The 19,371-nt window shown below is 43.6% G+C and overlaps 1 protein-coding gene across 1 annotated transcript in view; it reads right to left on the bottom strand.

The window, feature by feature from the left end:
• The window catches only part of ZCCHC2 (zinc finger CCHC-type containing 2), a 49,295-nt gene extending 30,724 nt beyond the window's left edge, over window positions 1–18,571 (bottom strand). The window contains exons 1-4 of the mRNA XM_030868116.2: window positions 17,627–18,571; window positions 5,161–5,272; window positions 2,499–2,575; window positions 149–220 (exon numbers count right to left, since the gene is read on the bottom strand). Coding sequence (XP_030723976.1) covers window positions 149–220; window positions 2,499–2,575; window positions 5,161–5,272; window positions 17,627–18,571 — 1,206 coding nt within the window. The remainder of the gene's footprint in view (window positions 1–148; window positions 221–2,498; window positions 2,576–5,160; window positions 5,273–17,626) is intronic.
• Window positions 18,572–19,371: the final 800 nt, after the last annotated feature.

Raw genomic sequence — 19,371 nt, 5'->3', positions numbered from 1 at the left:
GGAAGCTTCGCTCACCGCCACTCACTTCCTGCTGCGCGGCCAGCTCCTAACAGGCCGAGGACCGCTACCTGCCCACTGCCCGGGGGTTGGGGACCCCTGCTGTATATCACATAAAAATCGTTTTAACAAAAAAAATCTATACTTTTACCTTCAGCAGAAATTCCTGTAGTTCTTGGTGGGTTTTTGTTACTGTTGTGACTGAAAGATCAGACCAATTTACCTGATTTAAAAAAAAAAACACGTTATACAGTTATTTCTTAGGCAGGAACTGACTGGAAAAAAGCCATGTGTAAAACAAATGACCTTACTTTAACTTTATCAAGATTAACAATTAGAAATATAAAAATCTGGTATTGTCATAATTTCTTCAAAACTGTTAAAATTAACTGTATATTGACATTCTACTTTAAAAAATTTTAATAACTCCTTTCAAAGTTCATTGTTTATCAAAACAAGCTGTCTTCTAAAAATGTGACTATACTTTAGTAATTTTTCAGAAAGGGAAATGTCGTACGTTCCTCTTGGTGACATTGTAGAGACTCTAAAATGACACTTCGACAGCACAGATCTATGCCCCAAGAAAAAAGAAAAACTCGATCTCCTGGAACTTTAATTAAATATACATTCTTAAGAGAAATACCAAGTTTACTGCCCGCCCTTCTTTGGTAGTACTGTATTGCATTTTTATGGGGACTTATGGTTTATGAAAAGATTTCATCTTTATCTTAATGCTTTACAATCCTATTAACGTAGATGGGGCAGACATGACTACCTCTGTTTTCAGATGGAGAAACTAAAACTCAAAAAGGCTAACTTACTTAGATTCAACTCTAGGTAAGCAGAAGAGCCAGAACTAAAATCTATTACCCACCTACTTCTTGGATACCTTTAACTCAGTGGACTCGATGGTAACCCACTAATAATTTCTACTTCACAATTATTTGAGCTGAGTGAATACTTGAACTATGCTAATACATAAGCCTTACCAACCAATCATGCCACAGTTAACCAGATACTTAAGAATACATACAAAATTTTATCTAGCAACCCTCAAACAAATATCCTTATTAAGTGACACATCTTTTAAATGATTTTTAATTACTCAAATGTTTGTTGAGCAGCTACTTGTGTCAGACACTGTTCTTATGAAAGGATACAGGAGTGGACAAGACAGTGAAGCCTCTGCTGGCTGAGGTCAGAGTCTAGTGCAGGAGTCAGATTAGAGCCAATGAATGTACAAGGAGTTCCATCAGTGATCAGTGCTCCAAAGAAAACGAGCTGGGCATGCAGCAGGAGCTGGGAGAAGCACATCAGAGGGGTGCCAAGAAAAGCCTCAGAGTAGGGGCCGTCGAGCCTGTGTGTGACCTGAAGGGACGTCAGCTGTGCCAGGGTCTGGGGGAATATCGTTCCAGAGCCAGAGGACAACGAAGGCCTTAAGGAAGGAATGCGCTTAGAGCTCCAGCAACAAAAGGAGAGCTGGTCTAACTGAATGACGAGAGCAGGGGGGCTTGTGTTAAACGTCACAAAACGTAGGTGAAACATGGAGATAAGGACTTAAAATTTGAAAACTGAGAATATTTCTCACAGAAGAAGGCAGAAGCCAGAGTCCTGAAACTCCAACTAATGTACTAAGCAAGTCAGATATGGCGAGATGCAGAGGATGAAGATTCCTGCTCTCTATGAGATGACAGCCTTCTGGAAAGAAAAATCATGTAACCCAAATTAAGAATCTGGGAAAGGGATGATGGTGGTACACCTGGGATGAATGAAAAAACATTCTGCTGGAGGATCAGAAATGACTTTGTGAGGCAAGTACAGCTAACGTTGGGCAAGCAACACCTTTGGGTAGGAAGTGAAGTGAGGATGCACAGAAACACAGCGTCCTTCCATGTGGCTTCAAGGCGTGGGCAGTCCCACATCAGAAGAAAGTGCTTGACAGCAAAGCCCGAGCAGGGAGGAAGGAAGATGCCAACACGGAATGCACATCATAGTCAACAGGCAAAAAGGAGCGGCGGGGACTAACAGAGCTGGGCTCTGCAGTTAATCAGAAAGCTGTGTGAAGGACAGAATGACAGCAGAGCAATTAGAGATAAGAAAAGCCAACAAAGGCCAGAAAATAAAAGCCTTGGAGAAAGAAGAGGAGGAGAAAAATACCAGGAAAAGACAATGCCTGTGATCTTGATTTTTAAAAATACTGGTGAATGTTTACTTTCACTTTTTAAAGATATATCTTACACCTTAAATCTAAGGCTCTTATTTCTTTTTAATAAAACTGTCAGAGTAACTTTAATGTGACACAATTTTTAACACTTGGCAAACCATGCAGTATATACTGAAAACAGTACATTCCCTTAATTCAGACAAACACAGACATGGGTATAGCTTCCCTTAAATTGGCAAACCTGCCATTAAGTTGTTCCAAAGATCAATTTTCATTCTTTCCAAAAGATCATTTAACATAGTATGAGATATCTTTTTGGGTGATGAGAGTAGCTTACTTTGAAGGTGTACTCCCAATATTTGTCAGCCCTTTTTCTCTGGACTCCTTTCAACATTATCTTCTCAATGTGTACAGCTGAAAGAAAGAAAACATGCTGACTTGTTCTACAGAGACTAGATACATATTTCAGTTACCCAACCTGACAAAGCCAAACGATTAAGCTATTTATCTTCATCTTTACTACTAGCCTTAATCATGAAATAAAACAAAAAAAACCCAGAAGCACAGCAATGTGCTGTCCATCCATGAAGTAATTTGTTTCTATATCCACTAAGCATGCTGAATGGCTGAAGTCATTTCAAGCACTCTGCTAAGCACCAAAGATAAATAATAAAAGGCGCCTGCAGTGAAGATTATTTTTCTAGATGAAATCTTCAGAACTGTTAATTCAAATTACCACAAATACAGCACTTTAGAGTCATTCAGTTATTTATGCATATTAGGTGTAAACTAGAAAATGTTTTTTGGTTTTTTTAAAATTGGGGGGGAAAAACCCTTCAAAAGTAATATGAACTGGTAAAAATTTCCTTCCAATTGAGAATTTAAAAATTGGTTTTTTCGAATGTGACCCTTAATATCATATAACAGTAACACAAACATAACATTATAATAAACTATGATGGTTCACTGTAGCAACATTTTTCACAATTTATTATACAGATAAAATAGTGATTATAAATTACATTAATGGCTTAAGAACAATTACTCTGAATTGAACTAGATAAGATGGTCAGCTTACTCGTGAAGTAATAAGCAAAAGTGCAAATTCCCAAACTACTCATTTCATACATCCTTCAGTAAAAGTTATCACCTTAGCAAGTAAATCTCTTTACAAATTGAAAAGAGCCAGTCTACTAAGCATAATATAAGGACTTAAGGGGGGGAAAAAAAAAAGATTGTTGCTCACAGTGTAAGTAGAAGAAATAGTCATGAAGATGATAAAGGTCACAGGGAAGAAGTTAGGAAAGTGACTCAACAGAAGGTCACTGTTGGATTCAGGGGACAGGAGATGGAGAAGAAAAGGGAAGGACTCACTCTGCCTTAAAAGAATAAGTTAAAATAGGCGAAGTAGAATATACAAAGCAACAAAAGTATACAGGAAGAATTAAGATTGCTGTAGATCACAGAAGGTGGGCACTGAGAAAGCAGGAAACGTAAGATTACAGAAATTTGCTGGTAAACAGGTATAATAAACTAAGGAGATACCATTACCAGTATTTTGTGTTAACTTTCCAAATGTATAATGTTTGGTGGCCTGCTTCTGGACCAATTTCCCTTGGTGGGTGAGAAATGTTGAGAATGGGACAAAAGAAAATCTCAGAAGCCAGGTTAGAAGCCTTCAACTGCTCACAACTGCTGCAGTATGATAAAAGCCAAAGTGGGGAAGTGAGAGAGTCTGCTGTTTCCAAAAGCTGTTCTATTAAATCATGTGAAGGATGATGCTATTAAATAAAAACCACCTGAACTAATAAATGTTCCAAAATATGAAGCAGCTTTACTTCTAGGGAAGGGGACCACTGGGGCAGTGTGGGTACGGGAACACGGCTATGGCTTCAGCCTTGATTTCAAGTTATACCTGCTGTGATCTATCAGAATCAAGATGAGGAAAACAAAGGAGTATGTGGTGAGGAATGGCTGATAACGGGAGATCCCCTAACCCTCATAAATTAAAACTGAAAAGCATGGACTGTGTACATTTGTTTACAAATTAAGAATAAAGGAAAAACCATCTATGAGTACGTTACAGTTAATTGTTACCTTTTTGATGTAGTCTTTATGTTTTTTTTTTAATATCTTTACTTTTTTTAAAAAAAGGACCTTCACGGCAAAACCAAACTCTGCTCTAGGTTACTGGTAGGCTCACTGAGCCTGGCTGAAGCAGTTCATTCATGATTCGAGTAGTTTAATAGTCTTGAATAGAAGTGGTAATTCTGTAAACATTTTCTAAACATTAAACATTCACACCTATTTTTCCTCCGTGAGGAAAAATGCATTACACGAAAGGATTATTACTGGAATTAAAAGGAAGCAAAACGACATCAATTCAAAGCTGTTATAACTGAGTGTGATGCTAACTGTACATCCTTCACCCTTCCAAGACCACCCAGGTGGCAGTCAACATTTGCCATTTCAAATTTCCCTCAATACAGGTTAACGGACTCCCCAGATGTGAGGAGAAGAGAATATCTGAACTCTTTTCTTTTCAGGTGGCAATGTCCTTTCACTCCTCCACCCAGTCCCCCTGAAAACTGCATTACTGCAGGAAGAACGGGCTTGTAAGGAATTTCTTCACTCTCTTGCAGTGAGCTTCTGTAAAATTAATTTCTTCAGTAGACACTGAGCACGTTCTACAGATAAAGCACTATGCTAATACTCTGGGAGTACGTTAAGGTCTTTGTCCTCCAGAAGTACGCAATCAGATTTAAGACAAGGGACCACAAGGCAGAACCATGTAAGCATGGGCTGGGACAGGGGCTGCAGAGCCAGAGCCCAGACACAGAGTCAAGGAAGTGGGAGGGCTGGCATTTGAGCTAAACCCAGGACCTGTAGGATTTCTCTACTTCAAAAAGGAGAAAGAGGAGTGAGTTAACCAATGTCAGTAGCGCTCTGCAATCTTTTCGTGTACAGATGTTTTAAAGTTGAGGAAAAACACAGCATACCTTCTCGCTGGGTTCTATGAGGTGCCACAGTAAGTCCATCATGAGGTATCGGGGCTTGCTCCATTAAACTGGCCTCATTACTTTGCATGTAATCACCATGAGCAGAGTCATTCTAGAGGAGAAAGAGGGGCACATGTTAATCTATATCAGAGACTAAGAATAGTGAATGCCACAAAAATAAACCAGATTAAAGTCCTACTTTTAATAGCAATAATTTTAATAGCAATTTTTAGAGATAAAATAGGTGATTACACATTAAGAGCAGAAAGGTACAGTGTCAGAGCAGTGGGGAAAGAAGTATCAATATTTATCTTCATTTAATGGCAATATTCTATCCATTATTTACTGTCCCAGTTTCCTGGGACACCTTGCAAACTGCTATTCAGAACTGCCAATGATGTCAATTCTTTACCTAAGAGAACCAGGATCGAAGAAATAAATATAAAAAGATGGTACCCTTTATGCTATTCCCCAGATGTAAGGGTATTTGTATTTTTTATATAATTATGCAATTTTTATTCATTACTTGGTCTTAGTGACAGTCTAACAAGACGCTTTGTTAGCAAAAGTATCATCAATACACAATTCTAAACAAGAATGTGTGTGGACAATGACCTTACTATTAATGTTAAACCATCTAATAGCAACCGGGTGCTCTAAATCTGAATTTGCTCAGCCAATCGCTACCATTAGTGAACTAGAGGTAAGTTTCACCCCAGAACTGCTACTTGGAGTAATGAAGAGCATGCTAATCTTACACACAGCTCTCAGAATTCAAGTATTGTCTTGTATATATTGTTACTCTAACCCACTGGGTAAGCCAAAAATTAAAACAGCTTTATCACAATTCTTTATCACAACTCACACAACTCCTCCCCTTTATGTTCAGAATCTCAAAACACTACTCAGACCCAAATTATCTCAGTTACAGGAACCAATTACAATTTTGCAAATCTGCAATAAATAATATACGTTAATTTTTTGAACTGTATAGAGAAATGAAGTAAACAGAAGACCCTAAACTTTCCAAGAATCCTAATTTAAAGACACAGACACAGAGAATGGACTTGAGGACACGGGGAAGCAGAAGGGTAAGCTGGGACGAAGTGAGAGAGTGGCATGGACATATATACACTACCAAATGTAAAACAGATAGCTAGTGGGAAGCAGCCGCATAGCACAGGGAGATCAGCTCGGTGCTTTGTGACAACCTAGAGGGGTGGGATAGGGAGGGTGGGAGGGAGACGCAAGAGGGAGGGGATATGGGGATATATGTATATGTATAGCTGATTCACTTTGTTATACAGCAGAAACTAACATGCCATTGTAAAGCAATTATACTCCAATAAAGAAGTTAAAAAAATATATTTTGTTCTATAGTCTCATCATTCATTCTGGCCTGTCAATGAGTGTGGGTTGCCAGTTGACACCTCTATTTCTAGGAATAAGGCACCATAATAGGTACTCTTGGGAGCAAAGCTTCAGCCTTATAGTATGTCTTGTTCTAGAAACCCAAGGAAATAAAGACTGTCTACACAGAAACACTTAAGAAGGGGAGCACTGACCTCTTAAGTCAACATCCAACTTTCGAATGGCATTCACCAACTTTCAATATTACTGAATAAAAAAAAAGTGGATACAGGAATTCTTCTAACAATAACAAAATCATGTATTTCCTAACCCAAACCATATAATCATTTACTACAAAGTAATACAACCACATTGGCCTAAAATTGCTGTAAATACGTCAAAAATCAATATAAATAAAGCACTGTAATCCTCTCAAATACTTGTGTAAACTGGAAGTTTAGCTTAATAGGTCAACCATTTTATAGAGAGTATTTTCCACACTGTTCATATGTAGTTCATGAATTAAAAATAACACCTTTAAATATAAATGAATGCAAAATATAAAAGAAACAACAGTTTTCATCAGGGAAATGAGAAGCAAAACTACAATGAGATACCACTTCATACCCATCAGAATGGCTATTATCCAAAAAATGGACAAGTACTGGTGAAGATGTGGAGAAATCGGAGCCCTTGTGCATTGCTGGTGGGAGTGTAAAACAGTGCAGCCACTGTGGAAGACAGTACAGCAGTTCCTCAAAAAAATAAAATTATCATATGATCCAGCAATTCCACTCCTAGGTATATACCCAAAAGAACTGAAAGCAGAGGCTCAAGCAGATAATTAGTACTCCAATGTTCATAGCAGCATTATGAACAATAGCCAAAAGGTGGAAACAATTCAAATGTCCACTGATGAACAGATAAACAAAATGTGGTATATATACAACTGAACATTACTCAGCCTTAAAAAGGAACAAAATTGACACATGGATGAATCTTGAGGGCATTATGCTAAGTGAAATAAGCCAGACACAAAAAGACAAATACTGTATGATTCTACTTATATGGGGTACCTTAGAGTAGTCAAATGCATGGAGAAGGTAGAATGGTGGCTACCAGGGGCTTCAGAGAGAGGGGAACGAGGGGTAGCTGCTTAATGGATACAGAGGTTCAGTGCGGGATAAAAGAAAAGTTCTGGAGATGGATGGTGGTGATGGTTGCACAACGGTGTGAACGTACTTACTGCCACTGAACTGTACGCTCAAAAAAGGTTAAAACAGCAAATTTTGTTATTATATTTTACCACAATAAAAAATTAAGAAGAATAATTTTATCATGTTGTCTCCACAAATTTTATATTGAAGCAATTGTGTGAAAGTAGTTTGCTTCACAATCAAAATCACATTTTTAAAGCCTGAAGTTACTTTAAAGAACACAATTTAAAAACCAAGTAAAAAGCCTCCTAGTTTAATAAGATAGGCAGAAAAATGGTATTTGACCAAGGACTGAAGTTCGTCAACCCATGAAATATCTACTAATTAAGTTTTCTGCCCCCTCCCAACACCAAGTCTCAGCATGTACCAAAGCTATAAAATCATTTAGACTAAATTTAGAAACTATAAAATTTTAAATTTTATTAATTTAACAAAAATTTAATGCCTCATGAGCTACAGAGATCAGAATCATGGTGTTTATTGGTCCCAGCGTGAACGGTGGTCAGTTCTGCCGTTTCTCCTCTCCTTGTCACGAGTGCTTTGCTCTGCGTAGAGGAAGGTGCCATAAAATCTGAGAACTACTGGTTCAATGGAATCGTACAGGAAGGAATTATGCCCACTTTTTCTATTAAGTTCAGATTCCCAAGCAAATGCAATATAGATGACATGCCAGAATTGGCATTTTACAAAAAGAATCAGGACCAAGTAGAAAGTGGGAGAATTTTCTCTGCTTGGATTAAGAAGACGAAGTTTAAAAATTCTAAGCCGGCAAAAGAATGCACAGGAACAAAAAGAGCATTGGTATGTGTGTGCCCTTCTCCTTTCTATAACTCATTTGAGTGTGTAAAGCTTTTTCTGACCTATGGCGTGCTCCTGGTTAGCTCAAATCCACATGTCACGTAATATATCTCGTTCATTCTAGAGATTGCTCAGATTTCAATTTTACGCATGTAGAGCCATCACAATTACATACTTGAGATCTCTTAAATGTGGAGAAAGTTTGTGAAATAGTCAAGTGACTGGACAGTCCTAAAAAGATTCTTCTCTGAAAATACATCATTAGAACAAAGATCACACTGGTCTCATTTTACTTTAACAAAGGTCAAACTGTAGGTTTATTTTAGCTCATCTACCAATGTTCTACACATTCCCTCTTGTCCTTTGATGCGGACTGTACATTTTAAAATACCAAGACATTCTTTCTAAGAAAGAAACAAAAAACAAAAGCAGAAAATGAATTTCTTAGTTTTTTTTTTTTTTACTAATTTTACTAACTTCAGAAGTTTTTACACTCATCAAATCAGACTTAGAATTTAACACTAGTTTATATAACACCACCACCTTATTAAGCTTTTGTGGTAGATGAAAGATAGCCAAAAATACTTTTGATACTCCTCCCACTGAAAGGTGGGTCTAATTACCAACCAGTGGATCTGGGCTGACTTTAGAGACCTGACTGACCAGTAGGATGGGATGGAAGGGATGTTCCTGGATGGCTATAGATAGGTCATAAGAAGCCTTGCAGCTGGGCCTCTGGGAACACTTGCTCTTGGAGTCCTGAGCCAGCCTGTGAGGAGTGCAATTCTCCTGAGGCTGCCATGCCAGAGACCACGCAGAGAGAGGAGAGGGGTAGAGATGCCCCCAGTCCCCAGCTGTGTCTCCAGACATCCTGGAGTAGAGACAAGTCGCCCCTGCTGTTAGTTACCTGTCTAAATTCCTGGGCCACAGAATTATGAGAAATAATAATAAAATGGCTGTTGCTTTAAGCCACTAAGTTTTGGGGTAATCTGTTACAGTTCTAGGTTTTAGATTCTCTTCTTTAAATAACCAGGATTGTACCTAAAGCATATGCTATTATTTAAGCAAGATTCATAGAAAGTCTTCCTTTGAATGTCAGAAAATGATTCATTATTAGAAACATTACTGAGATGTCAAATTTCATCTCTTTTGGTAGAAGAAGAGGGAAGAAGCTGAGGCGAATTTAAGAATTATTGTCTGTCTCTTTAATTGAGAGGATGTGGTAGAAAAGCAGATATCTGTCTCATCTTTACTCAATGAAACAGTATAACCCAACCCAAAGAAATGCCTTGAATCAATCTATAGCATCTGATAAAAGGCAAGTTCTGGTGTGAGAAGAAACATGGATGGTAAATGTATTAAAGTTATGTCGCAAAGAACAAAACTGACCCAACAGTGCAGAAAGGAGGGAGCAATGAATCAGCAGCTTAGAAACAGTATGCCATTTGGGTTTCTGCTATGGATTTCAGTATGGATTTCTGCTATGATCATGGACTCACTTCCTATGTAATTTACTGTTTAACTAGAAATGTGCGAATAAGGTGATTCAGCAAGACGAGTGTGGTAGAATTCACTATGTTAAAGCATGGGTAAGTGCACTCTAGTTATTGAATGTGGGAGGAAGTGCTAAACTATGTACTGAATCCGTGTATACACTTTGCCATCACAGCCCACAGACCAGACCTGGCTCTGTTAAATTCTTCCTAACATGACATCTCTGAACTGACAGCGGCTACCTGTGTAGAGCAGGAGTGGCCTGGAACTGGGTGCATCAAACAAAGATGGGAGTGGGAAACTTGATTCACTGTAACTTTCTATGTATTCTGGGGAACTCTGAATTTATTACAAATAAAAAACATTAAAATTGTCGATGTCATCGTCTTTTCTAGAGAACTGCTCTTGTAGGATGCACAATTAGGGAAGATCTAGCAGAAGAACACTGATACAAAAGCCTACTGGGGATGAGGGGAGTATAGAATGAAAGAAGTGAGGGTAGCAGTTTTTACCTGGATGTGATGTTTACGAAACTCCCTTTGTGTCTCTGCTCTTTGAACCTCAATGGCGCCATCTGTAGCTGATAGGTGGACTGGTGAAAAAATATAAACTGTATTGGACTAGAAAGGTATAGAATGCAGGGAGTAGTGGTAATGGCTTCTGGCCTAGACCAAAGCTGGGGTGGCCCCCTCTTTAACATCAGCGTCTGTTTCCTTTACCAACCTTCTGCTCTCCTACCACAGAAGGGGAAAGACCTCTTCTTTTACCCTGGAATTAGGAGGCTGAACAAGAGCTGCTACATCCCTGGGCTAGCAGCCCCCAGATTTTTAAATCCCCACTTTGCCAGAATGTTTCTTGGGTGAGTTGAAAAGAACGCACCCATGAGCATGGGTACAAAAGGATCTAACGAGGATGTGTCTCTCCTCCCTAGCCCGTATATGACAGAACTGCCCTCTCCTACACAGCCCCACCCCACAGGAGACACCAAAGGATCTTGGTAGGAGGTGAGCCTGGGCTCAGGAGCCTGACAGCCAAATGGCCCTGCACGGACTTCTAGCTGAAGCACAGCCTTCACCCCCAGTGGAGAAATGTTCCTGGGACCATGTGGAAATTGTAACTTATAAAGCTTATGAAGCATCCTTGACAGAAAGTGACTTATAGGTCGGTAATTATTAGTGTTGGGAAACACTGCATTAGGACTTGTGTTCAATACCAACTGGGAGAACAGGCACCTTCCCCAAACTAACAAAACCACTCAACATCACCCTCTCTGTAAGTGTTTGATCTCTTTCCTGAGGAAGTCTTCTCCAAACACCACAGCACTGTGGCTGACACACGACCATGCTGTTCCTTCCAGGACCACTAGAGAATTTCAAGCATTTGATACCCAAAACAAAAATCAGTTATACTGAGGGAACATTATGCTTCCTAACGTTCCCAATTTAAACGTTCCTAACAAGAAACATAAAAACCCCACAATTCTTAGATTATAAACTGCTCACTTGAGTGACCAAAGTTTTTAACTTTCAGATCATAAGCAAGGTACTATCTCAATTCCACATCTGGCTCCCACCACCCCTCAAGCAAATCACGGATCAGAGATCAACACTGGGCGACAGTAACTACGATTACCCAAACAATAATACAGTTTGTAAGTTGTGACTTTCTCCATCCTATCAAAACATCACCCATAGGTTTGCACCAATATGCACCCCTACACACAAAAACTTAGTTAATTTAGGGAGTGCTGTACATAACACACGACCTGATTTTGAAAGAATAATTAATAAGCACAACTATTCAGCATTCACTCATTGAAGCTTCAGTTCAAATCTATACTGTTCCATGCTTTCTACCTAAAGGAACAATTCCTTCTATTATTTCCAAAACAACTGTGCCTATACTACATGGCTGCAAGTAACCATAAGGTAGCTGATAATTCACCAACCCCCCCCACCAAAAAAAAATCACTTCCTGATGCACTTTGTCTTACAGCAATTAATCATAATGGTATTTTTCAGAGCTATATTTTTGTTTGTTTGTTTTTTTGTTTTTGTTTTTGTGGTATGCGGGCCTCTCACTGTCGTGGCCTATCCCGTTGCAGAGCACAGCCTCTGGACGCGCAGGCTCAGCGGCCATAGCTCACGGACCCAGCCGCTACGCGGCACGAGGGATCCTCCCGGACCGGGGCACGAACCCGTGTCCCCTGCATCGGCAGGCGGACTCTCAACCACTGCGTCACCAGGGAAGCCCTCAGAGCTATATTTGAAATATCCTAAGCATACGAAATTTTGACTGAACACTTACAATATATGCAATGTTGACCAAAAAATGAGACGTGATGCCTGAGTCTTTGGGGAACTTATAAAATTGACCTTCCCTCCTGGATTTTAAGTTAAAAATAACTCAAAGTAAAAGAAAAAAAAAAGAATCATAGGATACGTAGCGAAATTGTAACACAGAATATACACGCTACTGGAATGCAGAGGCAGTGAAGAGTCTTAGGAGAAGATTACCACACGGACAATTCCAGAGAACAACATGCAAGAGATGATGGCATGAGTCAGCCTTGAATAAAAGAACAGACGTGAGAGGAAGGAGCAGAAGAAAGATTTTGAGTCCAAAGACCTAGTAGAGACCACGTCCCATCAGTCACTGTAAGAAAACATGGTATGATTAAATATTGCTTTAGGAAGATGTATCTGGCAGTGGTATCCAACAGGTAAGAAGTGGGAAGGCTGAAAGCAAGGGAATCAGAGGTAAAAGTCCCAAAACAGAATGGTGTCAGCAAGGATGAGAAAAGGGGGGATCCAGCATATGAGGGGTGGAGAGGATTAAGATTATCAAGCAAATCAGAGTGACTAGGAATATGATGGTACCATTGAGAAAACTGGATGAGTCTGGAAGATCTTTTTTTTTTTACAAATCAGTGATGCATTCTTTTCATACATATGAATTTAAAGTGACAGTGAACATTTCAGGGAGACACACAAATTTCCACTTGCTCCCACTGCAACCAGTTTCTTTCATCTGATCTTCAAGGCCCTCTGTAACCCAACCCCTATCATCTCTTCAGGCTTCTGCATTTCTGTTCATCCACTGCAACCAAATTGTGCTATCCACTCTTGGAACCATCAATAGACAGATGGGTTGACCTATCTCACTCGTGTTTACCAAGCATTTTCATGTACGTTATCACGTTCATCTTCACGGCAGTTACATGCAATAAATGGTGATGAGATCCCTATTCAATACTAGGCAGTCTGAAACGTGAAAGGCCAAATAACTTGCAAAAATGACCTCTTCAAAACCTAAACCTGACCTCAAATGATTTCTTGAATGAGCATTAAACAGGCCCAATGAACTAAGACATTTAGAAGGGCATTAAAGCCAAATGTTCCCTGGAGCATAGGAAGAACAGAAGGAAACGGACTACCGAGCACCCAGCAGCTCTGCCACCTGTAACATAAACACCCGATTAGGCACTTCCCTTCTGGAGTGACTGTTTACACAGCCTGGATGAAGGTGGCTTGTGTAACAAAGCGCTCTCTGTGAAGAAAGGGACTGCTGTGACAACACAGTCCTCCATAATGGAAAACACGGTTGATAAAAGTGAAACTCAGTCTGCTTTGAGGGTAGTTCAGGCTTTTTCTGCTTTTCTTAAAAAAAAAAAAAAAAAAAATTAAGCTTACTATTTCTCAAGAATAACAAAAATATTAAATATGCTTAAACATCAGCCAATTTAATAGATTCTATAAAAAAAGGCATAAAAATGTTTAATTATCCATGGATTCCAGGCTGCACTCTGAAATAAACGAAAAATTACATAACTTAACAAAACTGCAAAATAGCTTTACATCATCCTAACTAAATGTGAAAAAGATTTAAGCAGATTATGGTTGCACGGGAGTTCATGATAACCCAAATTCAAAATATGTATTTTCTCTATTCCCATCCCCAAATCCAATATGGGGAAAATACATATTTTAATGATTTGTGACCCAGAGAAATGCTTCCTTTGGGCTTATCTGTAGCATACCAGATCTTTACAATGTAAGAATTAACAAAACTGCCCCAAATGTGTCTCATACATCAGCTTAATTACTTAACCTTCCTGAACACCAATCAATTTAGAGGTATGGTAATAGAGAATACAGAAAATACTATTATGTATAGACTTCTATTAGGCTAAAAAAAAGAAAAGAAAAGAAAAGAAAACCTACTCCTGAAAACAACTGATGTAACAATCTGGATGGCTGCATCTTAGTGGAAAAGAAAACGCACTGAACGTCATTCTCAAAGAATTTGTGCTCAAGACAATGTGAATTATTTTGCATCATATCCCCTTAATTCAATCACCATAACCTTAAAAATAAGTTATTATTCCCATTTTACAGATCAGAGTGAGGCTCACGGATTTAAGTGTCCTGGTTAATATTACAAAGTAAGTGGCAGAGCTGGAATTTAAGCCTCCAAGTCTAGTGCTATACTAAACATGGCTATCACTCTTCAAGGCTTTGATAGCCTCTACAACACACTTCCTGTCCCCTATCCCATAAAAAAACCCCACAAAAGGTAATTAAAAACAAACGATATATATTACATTAGTTAATTTGCAGAAAAATTAATGGTATATTAACTTACGGTATAAGTGAGATTTTCCCTGAGTTCTCCTTACCTGAGAAAACCACTGCAGAGAAAAATGTAAGTAACTGGAGGAGGATACCCAATAGCTCCCATTTGCTACTAAAATAATCACTGCTTAACTGTGATCTTCTAAAAGCCTCTCCCCAAAGGCATTTATTAAGTGAGCTGTTTGTATTCTTTGCTGCAGCCAAAGCAACCTAAAACTTCCCGTAAGTCATGGCTAGTATACCCTTACTCTAACAGAGAATTAAAAGACGATTAGCTCTACTTCATCCATTTAATATAGCTGATGCTTAAGACACTAGTGAAGAAATACAATTATTCCTAAGCAATGAAGAAGTTACAAGTATGGGTCTGAAAGGTTACTTCCGGGGCCAAAAAAGGCTGCCACAAGAACTCCCTTTTGCCATTCCCAGAGTGCACCATGCAATCCACAGGGTTTTTCGCTCGATCCTTCAACTCCGCCTCGCCCAGCGAAGGCCTAAGGGACACCCCCTTGGAAGCGCAGCCCGTCCTCAGCCCGCTCCCTCGGGGGCGGGCCCAGCGCCAGTCACGTGGGAGGCGCGCGGCCGCCATCTTGCAGGGCGGGCGAGGGGAGGAACCCCGCAGGACCGGCCCCCAGTCGCCGTCCGCCGGTCCGCGGCGGCGCGTGACCGCGCGGCCCTCGGGCGCGAGCCTCGGGCACCTCCCTGCAGACTCGGAGGTGGGCCCTCCCTCCCCCTAGTGCATCGACGGTGCAAGGCCGCGGTACAGCTGGGTTGGACTGCAGTGAACAGGGATTGAAATCAATCCACCCCCATCTGCCGCCTCTAGAGAGCGAGCCTGGGAGCAATAAGATCCGCGGAAATGTCTTCAAGTCCATAACAAGCCACAGCTGAGGGCCTCCGAGTCCACGCCAACAAGCAGAAAGTGTGGGGCAGTAACAATTTAGTGAGACTTAAGTGACTTGTTACGGTAACCCTAAACAACTACTGGAGAAAAAAAGTTCATCACAACACCAACGTCTAGAAATAGCTTTCAGTGTCACCTGTAGTGTGTGTATCCCCTATTATTTATTCCCCCACTTCTACTGATAGCCACAGCACAAGGCACTGCCTGAGAAGTAATGATGTGCTGAAATTAATGGCAGGATGCCCAGCCTCACTCTGTCCACTCTTCCCAGCACTCACTGGTTGCCAGAAAAGGCCACACACTGCAGTCACGATAAAAATTTCATTACTGTGGTTTTCGTGCTTCTCTCTCCTTGTCTAGTCACCTTCCAACACATTATAAGCAAATTTTAAAGGCAAAAAAAAAAAAAGACTCAGCTTTAAAACCAGAAATCGGTTACCCTTGTTGGAATGATACGAATGGAATATAAACTGCTCCACTGTGGGACATTTTGATTATATCTACACTCTAAGGTTATCTCTACAATATATACTACTACAAGAAAACAATTTTTTTAAAGATATATAAGTACTGCTTCTGAGTTCAGACTTGCTTCTCTAAATTTAATGACGGGTGCAGGATTTTTTTGGAATTATTTTAGTGAGTAGGCTGAAGAGTGGTAAGGGCTTATACCATCAGTATACACAGTTGCATGCTAGTAGTAGACATTGGAAAATATTTCAAGCTCACCAAGAAAATTCTGGATACTAGCGTTACTACATCTGAGTTTGATAAAGTATGTCCTAAAATGTGAGTTAGTCACTTCACAGAAGCCTCGTTATAAAAAGGAGGGGTTCAGCCTAGATTATCCCTAAATCCCTTCCAGCCCCCAAATTCCTTTCATTCTATGGGTGCTGGGTCCACACAGCCATTAGAGAAATACAATGCCCAGTTTAAATTCCAAGGTATTGAACGTCAGCAGATATATAAGTTTAATTAACTTTCAAGCAAGGAGTGAAAAAACTCCCCCTTTCCATCCTGGAGATCACCTAAGTTAACACGGCATCCAAATAAATACTTTTTAAATAGTTGTGAACCACGAAAATAAACTTACTGTACAGGTTTTACTCTAAATAAAAGCTACTACTCCATAAGATTGTGACGCTCAAGGACTTTATATTGGGCCTAGATTATTATTAAATTGCTTTCGTGGCCAAATAAATTAATTTTCCTTAATGTTTGCGACAAATGACTTATCTTAATTCTCGTCTTCTACACTTTGGTGTTTAATAACTTTTTAGAAAACACTTATGCCTCAGTAAAGGACCAACAAACATCCCCGTACTCAAATGTGTAAGCACGGCTCAAACCCGTTAGAAACTAGGACACGCCAGAGGCAAAGAGCATAACCAACCGCCCCACGAGGGGTTTCTTTACCCAGACAACCAGCGCTACGACTTATCTAATTTGAGTCATTTCGCGGGTCTCCACATCTGACGTTTTTCTGGGAACATCAAGTTCCCTAAGCAGGAGCCAAAGACCCTACGACTCCCTCTAACTCAGGCATACACTGAGCAAAAAGAGCCCCTCTGTATCAAAGACAGGGCCACACGCCGGGAGCGCACCTTTAGGACGCCTCACCGAGGGGCAAGGCAGAGCTTTACAACGTGTGAGCAGAGCGCCAGGAGGCAGGAAAGGGAAAGCTCAGCCCAGGGCTGACTGCGGCCAACACACAGGCTCCCCTAGCGCTTCGCCTTTCCCAGCACGTCGAGATGCTCAAAGCCAGAAAGGTCCCGAGACCCTTCATCCGAGAGGGGGACGGGGCTGAGCGCTCCATGTTTTCCGTGGCAACTCCGGCACGGAAGAGACTTCTAGAGCATTCTGTTATGGCGGGTACCCGTGTGTGTAGGGGCGGGGGGGTGGGGAGTGCAACTGAGCGGCCCAGCAAAACGCAGATTAGTGCTCTGGGGCTGGGAGCCTGGGCTGGGGATGCCGAGCCACCTGCGCCGGGGTGAGGCTCGGTCAAGGGGCGTCCGAAAGGCAGGCGGGGGAGGCCGCCCCGCGGGCGTAGGGAGGCTGGCGCGCCTTACCTGGGCCCTGGGGCCGGCAAAGTTACACAGCTCCGCCTCCCCGTCTTCGGGGCTCCCGCGGAGCGCGGTGCGGAGCCTCTCCAGGTGCTCCCTCAGGGTGACCCGCTGGTGGAAGGAGAACGCCGGGTGCAGCGAGGCCATGGTGAAGAGCAGCAGCAGTTCCTCCTGGGCCCTGAAGCCCAGCCCGCCGCAGGGCTGGGGCTCGGCGCCGCCGCCTTCCGGGCCGGAGCCGTCCTTCTCGGCGTCCTCCTCGTTGTCGCCGTCCTCGCCGGGCTCGTCCTCCGCGCCGCCCCGCAAGCCGTCGCCCCGGGCCGCGCGCAGGCTCTTAAGCACCGAGTCCACCTGGGGCAGGAGGCGGTGCAGGCGGCCGGCGGCCTCACGGTTCTCGGAACCCAGCAGCGCCAGGTAGACGATGAGGCGCGAGCGCACTGCGGGCTCTCGGAAGTCGGCCAGCGGCCCCGGGTCCGAGAGACCGTTGGCCTTGGCCTCCGAGTCGCGCAGGTAGTGGTAGTCCTTGCGTGCCAGGTCCTCCAGGCACGAGCCGAGGAAGCGCAGCTCCAGCGGGTTGCACAGGTCCAGCAGCCCGCACATGAACTCCAGGCGCTGCGCCGAGCCCAGCACCAGCCCGAACCACTCATACACCCGCTCCTGCTCGCGCAGCGCCGCCGTGGGCCCGCCGCCGCCGCTCGGCATGCCCGCCCCCGCCGCCGATCCGCCAGCAACAGGCTGCCCGAGCCCCCCGGGTGGCGGCGGCGGCGGCGGCGGCGGCGGCAGCGGGGGGCCCCGCGGCGGGCCCGAGAGCGGCGGCGGCGGCGGGGGTCGGCAGTCGCGGCGGCGACGCGGCGGCGCCTTAGCGCCTGGCCGCGCGTCCGCCTCAGGCTCCTCCGCCTCGGGCGGCGGCTCCGCGGGGTGCGACGGCTTCAGCGGCAGCTTCATCCTCAGCATCCTCGGCTAAGGCGGCGCGGACATGCGAGCGGGGGCGGGAGGGAGGGGCCAGGAGGAGGGGCGGGGGCCGAGGCGGCGGCGCGGCCGTCAGGAGCGGGTCCCCTCCATGCCGCCGAGGGAGGGCCGGGGGCGGGTCTCGGCCGGCAAGGGGGGCGGTGGCCAGCCGGCGGGGTCGCTGGCGTAGTCTTCCCGGGCCAGAGGCGGGGCGTGCCCGCAGTGGCTCCTCCCCCTGGGCTCCGCGCCGGCTCTAGGAGCCCGGGTGCGGGTGGGAGCGAGCAAGCGAGCGAGCGTGTCCTCCTTCTGCCTCCCTCTCCCGTCGTCCGCACTGGGCTGTGGCGGCGGTACCTGAGCGGTTCCCTCGCGAACTGGTGCGGACCGATCGGCTGGGAGAAGAGGAGGAGCGGCTAGTCGGGGCGGAGACGCTTGCGGGCTCCACTCCGGCACTTCAGCCAATCAGCAGCCCGAACCAATGGTTGCGTAGATCTCCCCGCCCCCGAGGCCCGCCTCTCTCCGAGAAGCCACGCCCAACTGGCCTTTAGGCGCCTTCCCTCTGGACGGCTTCCGCGCGGTCCTAATGTCTGGTGGTTGCTGCGGGTCGGGGGGAGGACGCTGTGGGACCGTGGGTGGCGGCTAGATGGGCAGGAGCGCGGCGAGGAGGGTGCAAGCCCCACGTGTGAGGAGGGAGGTGGCGAACTGCACCTTTTCCAGGGGCCCGAGCACGGCTTGTGACTACCGACTCTGCCCTACCTCCTCACGGGGGCCGCCGCCCCAGAGCGCCGCCGGGTTCCCTTCGCGGCCGC

The sequence above is a fragment of the Globicephala melas genome, chromosome 13, assembly GCF_963455315.2.
Source record: "Globicephala melas chromosome 13, mGloMel1.2, whole genome shotgun sequence".
Lineage (NCBI taxonomy): Eukaryota > Metazoa > Chordata > Mammalia > Artiodactyla > Delphinidae > Globicephala > Globicephala melas.
The sequence above is the reverse complement of the archived record's forward strand: the minus strand, read 5'-3'. Positions and strand labels throughout refer to the sequence as shown.